General features: G+C 35.4%; 1 protein-coding gene and 1 pseudogene across 1 annotated transcript in view; one reads left to right on the forward strand and one right to left on the reverse strand.

Annotated features, from left to right (window-relative positions):
- Positions 1–542: 542 nt before the first annotated feature.
- THUMPD2 (THUMP domain containing 2) overlaps positions 543–14520 on the forward strand; it is a 33608-nt gene continuing 19630 nt past the window's right edge. The window contains 6 exon segments of the mRNA XM_033124181.1: positions 543–679; positions 7746–7881; positions 9258–9664; positions 10772–10849; positions 12898–12950; positions 14362–14449. Of these exon segments, the coding sequence (XP_032980072.1) occupies positions 554–679; positions 7746–7881; positions 9258–9664; positions 10772–10849; positions 12898–12950; positions 14362–14449 (888 nt within the window). The 5' untranslated portion in view covers positions 543–553.
- Positions 12094–12206, reverse strand: LOC117033478 (uncharacterized; annotated as a pseudogene).

The following is a 14520-nucleotide window of genomic DNA, read 5'->3' on the forward strand; positions in this document are numbered from 1 at the left end:
AGTGCAAGAACTGCAATCTGTTTCATGAACATCAAGGCATTTTGTTGGAGAAAATGGAGAATTTTGTTGGAGAGAGGGAATTTCTGCTCTTGGTCCTGGGGACTCCCAGCTTTGGCCCGATGCTTGGCGAAGACAGTGCTGGGCTCCTTCTGTGTGGATAGCAGTGGGGAGGCATAAAGGAGAGAAGAGGAAATTGGCAGATATGGATGGAGAAGGTTCATTATATTGGGAATTAAGAAGTCTAGGTTCCTGCCTCAACTCAACTGTGCCACTGACTCGCTGTCCCTTGGCTTCTGTAGGCATCCATTTCCTCAATCTGAAAAATAAGGCAGGTAGATTAGAAGAGCAATTATATCCCTTCCACCTGTGATTCTAAATCATTCCAGATGCCTAACCGAGGAGACTCACGGGGCCACCCCAGCCGACCTGACCCTCCCGCGCACGCCCGGCCCGCCAGCCTTCGGCTCCGCACGGCCGGCCCACTCCTGCACGCCGCCTCCGAGGGCGCGGACACGCGCCGCGCGCGCCCGAGGCCACGTGACCCCGAGCCGCCATGGCGGCGGGGCCGAGAGACCCCGTGTGGCGGCCTGCAGCGGGCGCCCGGTTCTTCTGCACGGTGGGCCGGGGCTTAGAGCCCTTCCTGATGCGGGAGGTGCGGGCGCGGCTGGAGGCCACGGAGGTGAGTGAGCCTCTGCCGTCCCGGAGGGGAGGAGGGCGGCCCTGCCCCTGCAGCCCTCCCGCCAGGGTCGGTCTGAGACCCGGGAAAGCTGTGAGACCGCCGCAGGCCGACCGTGGCGACGGTCCCCGCCCTCGGACTTTTACTGGCAGGTCCTTTCATTACTTCTGGAGAGAACCGCCGGTCGTTTTTCCCTACACATCTATCACCGCACATCAGTGACGGCTGAATTTTTTTTAAAGGGGGGTTGAGGCATGTTATTTCCTAGGTTCTTTAAAAGCGTACCATAGTACCTGTAATTGGAGTTAGACCTGTCAGAGTTAGCATCTTTTCTCCATACTTTAAATGCAAGTACTGTATTCCTGAGGTTCGGTTACTTGACTCTTGCCAGTTTCCTGACAATGGTGGTACTTTATAGGATTGTTGGGAAGATTAAATGATAAAGAGTTTGTAAAGTACTCGCTTAAACAGGCAGTAAATACTATCTAGAGAAATACTCTTGGAGGCTTCATAGACCAACTTCCAGGGGAACTTAACAGTTGCTGGTATTTATCTGTTGTTAATTTCAATGTGACGTGAACAGTTTAAGTTCTAGAACATGCTGAGCTGGTTTCCTGAAAGCAGAGGGAAAAGATGTAATAGGATAAGCCTTCAGTAACTTGATGGGATAAATGTGATCGTGTGAACGATGTGCTATTGGAAAAGGAAAACTTCCTAAATGAAATTGACCACTCCAGCTGCTCCTTGCGTTGTAAGAAGCCAACAAAAGGAGTTTCTGCAATGAGGGGGTGGGAGGAAAGGAGGATGGAGGAGGTCATGAGAATGGCATCAGAATTATTAGGCTAACTTGCCATTTGTGGCTTTGGTCACAGAATTTGATGTAGCTAATAAAAAAAATCAGTGTCATAACTGCCGACATTGATTAAGCATTTAATATGTGTCAGGCACATGTTCTTAGGTCCTTACTCTGTATTCACTTTTTCAGTTTTCACAATCTATGACACTTTCATATCATAAGATAAGCTCCACATTTAACAGAAAAGGAAAATGAAGCATAGGTAAGTCCAAGAAAGTATTCAAGTCACAGAATCAGAAAATGGCAAAGGTGGGATTTGAAACCAAGCTGTCTGTGAAATCAAGCATGAGTATATAATAAAGTTCAACCCAGGCAGACTGGCTCCCTGGTCCAGTTCCTTGACCACTGTGTGGCCATGACATAATGCTGCATTGATTTTTTTTTTAATGTTAAATTAGAAAAATAGAAGGCTTGATCCAATCTGAGTGTGTTGGATTATTAGAGAAAAGAAAGACCCTCTCTGCTTGTTTTCTTCCATCTTCTCTAAAGACAGAATTAAATGAGAAGTTAATTTAATCACAACAAGAAAATTCAATTAATTGTAAGGGAAAACTTCTTGGCAATGAGAAGAATTAAATGCCAAGAGATTTGGAAATTCTCCTATTTTGATATTTATGTTTGAAGGGTAGGTATGCCTGAAAATGGAATCTGAGCAAATAACCTCTGAAATTTCACCCCAGTATCTCTAATATAAACTCTCTAAGGCAATCCTGAAATAATAGTAATAGCATCTAACATTTATGAAGCACTTAAAACGTGTCAGACACATATGTATATGTTATGATTTAATGCTCAAAAAAAATCCTGTGTAAGCCATTTTTACCACCATTTTACAAAGAAATAAAGAGAAAAGTGATGCGAAGTGGTGAAGCTGGGACGTGCATCTGAAGCCCGTGTGCTTTACCACTGTGCCGGAGTTTACCCTGGGAAACTACCCCGAACACCGCATGTTAGGTTCTTTCTATAACAGCGTGGTAAGAAGTGTATGTGGGCTTTAGAGTTAAAAGGCATGCTCAGATCTTTTATCTTCCTTTAACAGATTTGTAAATTTGGGGCAAATTACTGAGCCACACTTTCCTTGGATATAAAATGGAGATGATAATACCGACTTTAAATGACTACTGCATTCTTTGAAACGATACGTTGTACAGTGTCTGGCAAATAGTTAGGTGCTCAATAAATGTTCCCATCCAATGAGTTGCACAGGAATACTTAAAATCATTCTTGCAATGACAAGAGACACTGTTAAAAACTTTGGTTTGCTTCCAGAAAATTAATAGTGTAAAATCTGACTTTACAAAACAAATTAATATAGAAGTGATTGTTTAATTTTACAAAGTAATCACTCTGTTCTGATCAGTGTTTTTCCAATTTTAGTAAACATAAGAATCACCTAGGAAACTTGCTGAAAATGCATATTCCTAGTTGCCAGTCCCAGAAGGTAAGCCCAAGGTGTTTGCATTTTAACTTGCAAACTTTCTCCCCAGCCAGGTGACTGATACAGGTGCTTCCTCCAACACATAGCTTGCAATAGAAAATGTCCCATCTATTCTGTTTAGCTTTTTATTATGGAGAATTTCAGACATACACAAAAGTAGAATAGTAGGATGAATCTCACTCATCAACCAGCTGCAACAACAATCAACGCCTGGTGAATTCTGCTCCATTCACACTCCCCTACTCCAGTATTTTGAAGCAAATCCCAGACATTTCATCTGTAACTATTTGCCTGTATAACTATAATATAAGGACTCTTTTTATAGCATAATATATATAAGAAATAATACATAGAATGGCTCTTTTTAAAAATATAAACCACAATATCATTATCACATCTAAAAACAATTCCTTGTCATCAAATATCTAATAGTCATTATTCAGATTTCATCTTGTCTCGTAAATGTCACTTTTGTTTTTCAGTTTGTGTGTTGAAATCAAGATTCACATAAGGTCCACACGTTGTGATTGGCTGATATTTAAGTCTCTTTTAATCTATGCATTCCCCCTCCACCTCTTTCTTTTTTTCTCATCGCAATCTGTTTGTTATAGAAGCTGGGTTGTTTGTCCCACAGTCTAGAACAGGAATCAGCGAACTTTTTCTGTCAAGGGTCAGATAACATTTTAGGCTTTGTGGATCACTTTGTGATTTCTGTTACATATTCTCTGTTGTTGTCAAAGTGGCTATTTAAATTTAAATTTAAAAATTCACTTTCTCAAGCACGTTAGTCATATTTCAAGTGCTCGGAAGCCACATGTGCTCATGCTGACTGTATTGGGGAAGCCACATGTGCTCATGCTGACTGTATTGGACAGCAAACGTCACAGAAAGCTGTTGGACAGCACTGCTAGAATTTCCCCCAGTTTAGATACTGCCAATTGCATCTCCATGGGATAGTAACGTGCTCCTCTATCCTCTGTGTTTCCTGTGTGTTGGAATCCTGTAAGTCATATCTAGAGCTTGCTCAGATTCAGGTTTGATTTTTTTTTTTTCCTCCTGGTGGTAGGGCAAACTTCTTTCTAGGTTCCTAGGTATTTTTAAATATACACATTATATAAATATATGTATTTTATACGTAATACATTTATATGTTATGTCTATTTTTATAGAGACGTTGTATATATATTTCTTACTTAGACTACTTTTAAGAAATATAGTGGGGAAAAGTAAGCTTTACCTTGTGACCATGTTTAATGTTTAAATACTTTTATTATAAGGATAATAATAGGAACAGTCAGTTTTAAAATAAATTCAGTACAGTAGAGGAGTTCCTGATGCCCGCTAGCCACAAAGACCCTGTCACGTGATTCATTGGTCTTGATAAACCCACATAGCAAAGGATATTTAACCCAAGTCTTGAATAAGCCAACCAATGTTTAGCTTCTAACGGGGTCGTGATAATAGAAGGTAGTGGGGTAGAACTAAGCAGATAGTCTAGTTATTTCATTTAATGGGACGATTGCATAAGATTGCTTTTTCGAAGATTCTCTGAATTCCTTTTAGATTGAATGCCTTTTTAACAATTAATAATACATAGTTTTTAATTCTTATCTAAAATGAACCAAAAAAAGCTCACACACCACTGTTTTTCCTTGAATAAAGGCTGTTATTTCACCTTTGTGTTAGGCGTAAAACCAGCTGGTTTTAGACACTTGGTTATGATTCAATTCAAAATGGAAAAACAGATTGTAAATATGAATAAATTTTCAAGTAACAAATATTAGGATGAAATATTCTAAAATGCCACACTATCCCTAAGAATTGTAATTGAACACCATCAGTTACAAGCAATAAACCAAGAAAAAAAAGGTAATACTGTATTCAGCCATTTTTGAAATCATAAGCACCAAAATTCATTCTCCCTACTGCTTTAAGGTATAATAGCTTATCTTCACAAAGGGCAAACCATACAAATGCTTTCATATATATGATTGATTTTCACAGTGACTATTCTATAATTTAGTATACTACTTCTGATTATATGCTTATTACTTGTAAAAGAAATGTAGGCCTTATGTTAATTTTTAAATAAAGAGAATAAGTTGATTTTGGTTTTGAGAATGTATTTAGTACTTTTATGGATCAACACATTCTTATGATTTGACACTCTAAATAAAGTAAACCTTCCCCCTGAGTGCCCCACCCCTCAAAGGGTATTTTTAGAAAAAACTAATTGTGTAAATGTTTCCCTTGATACTCAATGAGTAAGAAAAGATAAGATCTTTCTACAATTAAAGAACTGTAAGTTAATGTCTAGATCACTGACTTTAGGTTAAAAATCAGTGGTCTAGATGTTTGCATCAGTTTATTTATAGAACTTGAATCTTACAACCATACATTTTCAGTTAAATATTTATTTCAATTCCCCCAGAGTCTTGGAAAGGTATTTGTTATCAGGTCAGTTAACATTTTTTTGTGTGTGTGATAGCCTTAATATCATCTATATTTCTACGTCAAATAATATAAAATCTGATTTTTTTAAAATGTACTTTTTAAAACTTTGTTTTCAACTTCTAAGCATTCTGAGGTTTACATTTAGTTTTGACATTAGTGAGACAATGTCACCTTTGTAATGAGAAAGAAGCAAATTTTAGAAATCAGAATTTCTTGTTTTATCTACTTCATTATCCCCTTTAAATATTGATTCCTAAATAGTCATCGTATTTCCTACTTCATCAATCTGATCAGCTGCATTGCTGGTATCTAAGCTATTTGGGCTTTAGTTTTACTTATTTCTCTAGCTTTACTGAGCTATAACTGACATATAACATTGTGTAAGGTTAAGGTATACAATGTGTTGATTTGATACATTTATATATTGCAAAATAATTACCACCGTAGCATTAGTTACCACCTCCATCCTGTTACATAATAACAATTTATATATTGTGGTGAGAACATTTAAGACCTACTCTCTTAGGAACTTTCAAGTATATAATACAATATTATTAGCTATAATCACCCTGCTGTCCCGTTACAGCCCCAGAGCTTGTTAATCTTATAGACAGAAGTATTTGGGTTTTAATTGGCGTCAACCTAAGCCTGGCTCGGCAGAGATTCTTCCTCAAGCTAGAATAGTAACTCCAGAAATTACCATCCCAAAAGCTTAATTAGACCCTGTCAGATTTAAAAAAACAAAAAAACAAAAAAAGCTTGGGAGTTCAAGTTGCCATTCAATAGAGCTGCCTAAACACATGGGCTACCCCAAATTCCCTAGTGCCTCAGCTCTAGGAGATGACCTAGAATCGTGTTAATCAGCCCATGGCCACTGCTGAGAGAATTCCAGGACAATCCACATCTACCTTGAATTTAAGGGGGTTGGGCTAACCCAAGAAGATTTAGGATTCCGTTGGTATTGAGCACTATTTGCCATACATACCTCATTAGACTCCCTATGTGTTGGTGCTCTTTTTTTTTTTTTTTGAACTTTAGTAATTTTTTATTTTTCAATTACAGCTGACATACAATATTGTATTAGTTTCAGGTGTACAACCTAGTGATAGACATTTATATAACTTACGAAGCTCTTTTCATTTTTCTTTCTTCCCTGATTTTTACCAAATATTCATCCTATCTCCAAAGCCTGTTTTTGCTTGATGCATATTTCTTCCATCCATTGTTTTCAGTTCCCACAGCCAAGTGTCTCATTATTTCCACCTCAGTAATCTTACTTCTCCCTCCAGCTTCATGTTCCACACTCAGTCTTTTATGCCTCTTCCAAAATAATTTTTTTCTGCCAACTAATTCAGTGCTGTCAGTTTTCATCAGAAGTCTATAATGGTTGACCATTACCATCTGTGGTCCTCCATTTCACGACCATTTATCACGCTGGCCTGAGCTACACCATCCATCCACCTGACACTCTCAATCAGCACAACACAGCAAATGTTGCCATGCTCACTTACAGTTTACTTCAGCCAGGTTGTCACTCCCACCTCTGCATCTTGCCTTTTGTTCTTTTGTTAGAATTCCTCTTCCCAAATCTTCTCCGAGACTTTTACTAACTAGGGCTTCCAAATGCAGTGCTACTTATTGTACCTACAGCTGATCAATGAGTTTATTATATTAAAACTTTTTAGTTTTCTTCAGGTTAAATTCAAGTTATTCTCTCGTAAATTTTACATTTTAATTTGTATGTCACAGTATGTCTGTTACATTACATTGTTACTTATCTTTTGGATATATGCTCCTGGTAGTCCAAAAGGTAGGTTTTTTATAAATAGCCATTGATTTGTTAACTTTGGGCTACATACCTAACATAGCCTATCCATTATATCCTTTCTTTGCCCACTTGCAAATAGTATGTGAGATTTGGCAATATAATTACTGAGTATTTTGTGTTATGTTTTTCTAGTAGTGTGTGTACACACATTTACATATATATGCAACTTTACAAAAAGTAACATAACATAAAAAGATGATGGTCTTGGTCACTGACTGTGATTTTATACAAATTTTTTAACCTAAGCCTCAGTTTCCTAATCTGTAAAATGGGGGTGATAAAATCTACCTTAGAGAGTTGTTTTAAGGATTAGAGGGGGAAATGTATTCAGAGTGCCTCGTACAGTGTCTGACAAGTAGTAGGTACTTCAGAAATGGTCATTTTAATTTATTGTTAATCTAGATGCTATGTTTTAATTCATTAAGGGGAGAAAAGGGAAATGGTTCTTACTCTACACTGTACTACATTGATATCTATTTTTTTCTGTCTCTAGGTTGAATATATTTTAGGAAAAGTTTTTTTTACCACCTGTTCTGACTTGAATATGCTGAAAAAGTTAAAATCTGCAGAAAGATTGTTTTTGCTGATTAAAAAGCAGTTTCCATTTAATGTTCCTTCTGTAAGTAAAGGTATGGTGTATACCTATTGCTTTTACCCACATAATATGTTGTACTCCAAAGTGTTATGCTTGATAACACATATATAGCTATTTTACATTTTTAAGTGAAATATGTAGCTATTTTCACATTCATACCTATGGGATCATAAATTATGTATTTTTCTGTATTTTCTAAATATTACCTAATTGTATTATCACCTAATGGTGTCTCTTATTTTTGCAATTTGCTGCCTATATTCTGTGATTTTAATGTCTTAAGTCACAGTTCTTCCTTGAGAATTATGATCAGATACCTTTTCTAGAGATATGTATGGTCAATTGCATTTATTTAGATTTAGGAGCATGTAATAAGCCAAAATGCATTGTTTTAACAATTGGTCAGAACTATCACTTTATAATTTTTAATTGATGAGTGATACAATTGGAAAAATACTACATATTAAAATTTTCTGTTTGGGAGACCTTAAATGTTTGAATACATTTACAGTCATTTATAAAGCATTAGAGATAAAAGGGACTTAAGAGATTCTCTGTCCACTCCCAGATTTTATAAATATGCTGCTAAAATAATTTAAAGATTTTGATAAATGCATCAAAAAAGGGTCAGATACTGCTGGATTAAACATTGCCTTAAATTTCATTTTGATTGCTGATTGTGTACAAGAGATCATGTAATCGTACAGTCTATAATAAACTGTGTCAAGAAAGATATAAATTGGCAAGAAATCAAGACAGGGAAGAAAGATTATTTTAAAGCACATCGTAAGGTATTATACTGTGGAGTCAATATAATTTCATTCCAGTATTCCACATACTCACATCATGAGAGAAATACGGTAATTACTCTTAGATCATCTTGACCCCTGTTCATTTATAAAGCATGCTGGCCGTCCCTAAGTTATGAATGGGCTGTGTATCTGAAGTGTTACTTTATGGAAACTCATTTTATGATGTGTGCTAATATTTATGGTCTAAAATAGTCTCAAGATTCAGTTTCTCTGTTTTTGAGCTCTATGTTTTGCAATTGATTCTATTTTTTTAAACTTAGTTTGTATAGGCAAGATCAACATTATTTCAAAGATCGATACACATTCTATATGCATATATTGAAGAGATACTTATATTGGACAAATTATCTTGCTAAAGTGTATAATAATTCTATGGGAATTTTAAGACAGTTTTGATGTTAAGTATGGAATATAAGAATGACCTTATTCTGCATAATATTCTTATGTTAAATGATATAAATTCCAGATGAAAGTGAAGTCATTCTTCATGTAGTGATTAAAAAAAAAAACTTATGTTAAAGAAATAAAGATAATGGAATTTGGAAGTGATGAATATAATAGCTTCAATATAGGATAAACTGAAATTTTATTTATTTAGGAAAAATATTTAGTGAAGTGCAAAGACTTATAAATGATGATCCTGAGAGTTGGTTGAATGTCATTTCAATCTGGAAAAATCTTCTTGAACTTGATGCAAAAAAGGAAAATCTTTCTCAAAGAGATGCTAACCCACAAAAAATAAAACTGGGAAAAAATGACACCATCATTGCTGAGAAATTAAAAACAGAACAAATGCAAGAGACAGAAGAGACTAGGGAATGCCAGCTGGAGAAACAAATAGAAGAAACATTGGAGCAAGGAGATTCTCTCACTAAAAGAGAAAAATTTCAAGAAGAATTTCAGAATGATGTAGCAAAAGCCGTTGATACTCATAATGAGAACAACTTGACTTTCAGAGTTTCTTGTCGCTGCAGTGGAGCTATTGCAAAGACCTTTACTGCACAGGTACACCCACCTTCAAAGTGGGTTCCCATTTTCTAAAAGAATTAATGACTTTTTAGATTTAAAGTGAGCTGAAAACCTTTCATGGAATAGATAACTAGGCTCAGGCAGATAACCAGGCCTCATATCAGGTAATTAAATCTCTCTAAAAACGTATTTTTCATTTTAACTTGACCTCAGATGTTTAAGAGGAATAGTATGCCATTCCATGTAATGACCTCCTTTTACTTTCTGCCCCCCAAATTTCCTTAAACTCATAGATACCCTTTACACTTGGAAACCCTAATATCATGATCGTAAGATTTTTGGGTTTCTCTTCAGTTCAGTTCTGCGTTTATTGAGTGATTATTCTGCCCCTAAATCCTGTATGTGGGATTGTCACCAGAACCCAGACTGTAAATACATAAATGCACTCGAGGTCTCAACTATCTAGAGAGGAGTGAACATTACAGATTCCTTCAAAAAACCTTGTCAGTTCACCCTTACAAAATTCAGTGATATAAAGGGCATACCATGTTTCCCCGAAAATAAGACCAGGTCTTATATTAATTTTTGCTCCAAAAGACGCATTAGGGCTTATGTTCAGGTGGTGTCATCCTGAAAAATCATGCTGGGGCTTATTTTCCGGTTAGGTCTTATTTTCGGGGAAACACAGTAGGTCTGGGTTCTTTGGCCAACTGTAAAATCAAACAGACCCTAAAATTTGAATCTAATGCTACTGATCTGGTCATTTTTAAACATAGAGGCTTGCGGTAGGTAAAAAGTTAATCTTTCAGCTTGCATCTGTTTCTAAAACCCAGATGGCCTTATTTATTAGGTCCTAATCTGGTTATTTCATATATCTAAAATTACAAGAACAGAGGTTACACATGAGTAGATGTTAACGCCATAGAATGTATGGGGGTGGGGGGCGGGGAAGAGGTAAAATACAGCCCTTATCGCCTTGGATAGAAAATGCTTTAGTGTAATATTTTAATATTGTAATTTTAAATTACCGTCAGATAGTCTGACTTGATTTTCCTACCAGCTCTGTTAGTTTTCGCTTATATTTGAACTTAAAATTTTCATTTTTAGTATTCTTATCTTTTCTATAACTTGCTGCTTTTCCAGGAGATAGGAAGAATAGTTGGAATTGCTCTTATGAAACAGTTTGGATGGAAAGCAGATTTGAGGAATCCAAATTTAGAGGTAATGAATGTTCATTTTATTTTTATATGCTTATAACCTAATTCTTTAAAGACAATGTCAATGATTCTTACTGTACTTTTCAATTTGACTTTAGAGTTTCAAAAAGCATGTCTACATTCTATTCTATCCAGCAGTCTATTTTCTCTCTAACAGCACGACAGCACAGATAATTTTGCTAATAGTTTTCACTGTGAAAATGTCTTCTCCAAATAAGGTGTTTTGGAATGGAATTGTTTTGTCACAGCTGAACTAAAAAACATTTATTGTAAGGTTGCAGAGATGCTCTCTACAATCACTGTAATATATAACAAGTCTCTGTGATAAGAAATTCTAGTAATTGTTAAAAGAAGACAGAAAGGCCTGCATAAAATTCAGTAGTATGTTAGTAGGGGCTTTGTTAGGGTTATGGGTTTATGCTTTTCTCTTGTTCTTCTCTTTTTTTAAATTTAATGAGGTTACACTATTTTTAATTGGAACAAAGTAAAACATATGGGGAAATAAATACTAGCTATTAAAAAATATTCTTCACTATTTTTTGAGAACTACTTATAAACTTGGCAAGTAGTTTATTTTTAATTTTCATAATTCAATAATTCATAAATTTATTGTTACATAGCTTTAAATGAAGTAATACCTGGCTAAATCAGACTGTTTTGTCTTTTATTTTAAGTGTTTTATATGATGTTTTTCACTTTTAAAAAGTAATGCCTGGTATGTATCTTTTATTGCTGTCATGCAAAATTTGGACCCTAAGAATATCTTGACATAAGAGCATCTTCCTTTCATCTCCCCCTTTTCAGTTCTCTTCTGCTCTCCTGGTTTCCACCTCTTCATCTCCCTCTGATTCTCACTGTCTCAGAATAATGGTTGTCTCATAGTTGAGCTCATAAATGAATATAGTTAATTTAATTCTTTTTAATACAATTAACGATAGCTATTATTAGTAGAAATAATCAACACAAAACAATATTGACAACACTAAAATCACATGTAGTAAAATTTGTGACCAAAATTGACAGAAGAATAAAATCTCAACAAATTTTGTTCTGCAAAATTAATTGAAAAATTTTTATAGGGGAGAAACGGTTCTTAATAACAGTTGATACATAAAAATCTCAGTATATCATATCTTTAGTATGAGTTTTAAATAGAAGAGAATTAATCCCAATAAATAATTTTGCTAAAATGAATAATATAAAAAATTGGAAGCTTTAGCTGTGGTGATCAAGGAATTAAATTGACTTAAGGAGTCCATTCCAGATCATTCTTTTCTTGATGAAAATTTATCAATATTGGAGTGATCCTGATTAAACGGCATATATTACACTTGATCTTAGCCAAAAGGCCGAGAAGCGATTAAAAACGGCATATATTAAAAATAACTTGTGGTGAAAGTATTGGTGTTTAAAAGCTCCTGAGGTCAAACCGCAAGATTAGAATATTCCATGAACCTCATCAGACTACAAAAGTAAGATTCTAACTTTTAAAATTTATGTAGATTACTGATTATAACTTGAGACCTTTAAATTATCTTTATGGCCTAACAAAAGAAAGGTAATAGAAAGGAAGAAGCTCACCTATAGGTAGTAAAGAGAGAAAAACGTCACCATGTATTTGGCCTAAAGAAAGCTTTCTGTTACTCAGAAGTATGTGTAACCTATGATAGTCCTGTGGGCCTCAAGTGTTATTTGAGGTTAGAATTAGGGTAGATTTAGGAAGTCTTCTGTAACCCAAAATACTGAGAAGTCTGATCCAGTTATGATAATCCAGAGAATCTCTGGGAAGAAAGTTGGTCTTGAGTTCTTCATATCATGATTCTCCACATAACTTGTATTCCAAACTAACCTCAGAATTTTTCTACGAAATGTACTTAAAATGTGCTTCATCTCTGCTCAATTAAAAATACTATGGAACATTCTTCCAGATATGACAAATAAGGCCTTGGAATTTCTTATTAAAATACAGGTTTGAAACAGAAGTTTTCAAATCGTCAGTAATTTGATAATGCATTTCCTGTTCCATTCTGACTTCTCTATTTGTTCTTTCAGATCTTTATACATCTAAGTGACATTTACTCTGTGGTGGGAATTCCTGTTTTCAGGTAGATACTGTATTTTGCGCTTCTGGTTTGTCCCATAGGAGAGTTTGTAAAACTGAGAACTTCATGCTTTTCATTTATAGTATGAAACATTAATATAACAAAGCATTTGAATTCTTTACTTGAGCCAGTAAAGTATTTTCATGGAGCTTAATGGATATAATTTGATCTGACCAGTTAGAGCTCTGAAAGATTTTACCACAATAATCCACTGGTTACATGATTCATACTGAAAATTATGTCTATTTCTATTATTAAATCATTGTCATAGGCCCATATTTAAGCTAAAATTGTTAGTCTGTTGGCATCTTGGAGTTTTAATTAAAATAGAAAATACAGCACAGTTCCTAAAATTCACCTTGAACGTGACCTGTGTGCAGCAGTGCTGTACTATACACATATAGCATAGTGGATAAAAACTATAGACCTCAAGTCTACCGTCTCCACAGATTTTAACTGCAAATTATGATATTCCTCCACTATAAAATCAGGAAAATAATAATACCTACTTCATTGCTTTGTGGCTGGTATTAAATGAGATAACCTACATGAAAATACTTGGTAGTATTTCTAGTAAGTGTCGAATAAATTTCAACTGTTTTATTTTTTAAATAGAGCAGCAACTAGGGAGGGAAGAAAGGAGCATTTATTAGAATAAGATTAATTTATTCAATTAATTTCAGTTGAACGTAATGAATACTACTGTATGCTAAGCATTATGCTACATAGTCAACATTCAAACACGGGAAAGAGGGTTATTAAGTTCAAGGAATTCAGTCTAGTGGTGGAACAGAATTAGAAAAGAGAACCTAACTTGGAGGACGGAAAGCAAAAGAACAAAGAGAAGAATCACTTAAATGGGAGATGTCTGCTTCAGTGTAGACAGTGCAATGCCATGCTTCATTTCATCTTTTGAAAAGGATGCAAATAAGCAAAAGGCAAACTTACAAAGGGGACTTTTTATAGAAAACCTATTTCAAAGTTACCACCCATTGAGCCCTACTTCCCACACTACATCTCTGTCAGAAAATAGCATGTTCCCCTTGCTAACTCCAAATCAGCAAGAAAAAGTCTCTTCCCATGGGAAGACAGGGAAGCATTAAACACTTCAGAAAGATTTCCCTCATGTGTGATTACAGTTTTATAAATCAAACACATAAGGGTTTAAATTTCTGTGATCTAAAATTTTACCTTTCTGAAATACCACACTGGCTGGAAAAACACGGTGCTGATGAGAGAAGGTATTCTTGTAAGGTTTCATACTCTCCAATTTAGGGAATACTTTCGTGTGGGTTGTATGAACGTGTTAAAATGATTTCACAGCTAGAGACAAAGTTTGTCATTTTTATTTCTATCAGGTTCCTCTTTAACTTACAGTAGCATGGGGTATTTCATCAGGTTCTATTTTCTGTAGGGTTCCTTTAGCCAGCAGAGCTTACATCAGGACAACGGGACTGAGATCAACCATAGCCTGGGCAATGGCCTCTGTCGCTGAAATTAAGGTGAGGAAAATGTTTTCATTCTTATTAATTTAATAGGAAGGTCCGTTCCAAAATTAACTTACACAGTTTCT

The sequence above is a fragment of the Rhinolophus ferrumequinum genome, chromosome 13, assembly GCF_004115265.2.
Source record: "Rhinolophus ferrumequinum isolate MPI-CBG mRhiFer1 chromosome 13, mRhiFer1_v1.p, whole genome shotgun sequence".
In the NCBI taxonomy this organism is placed as follows: domain Eukaryota; kingdom Metazoa; phylum Chordata; class Mammalia; order Chiroptera; family Rhinolophidae; genus Rhinolophus; species Rhinolophus ferrumequinum.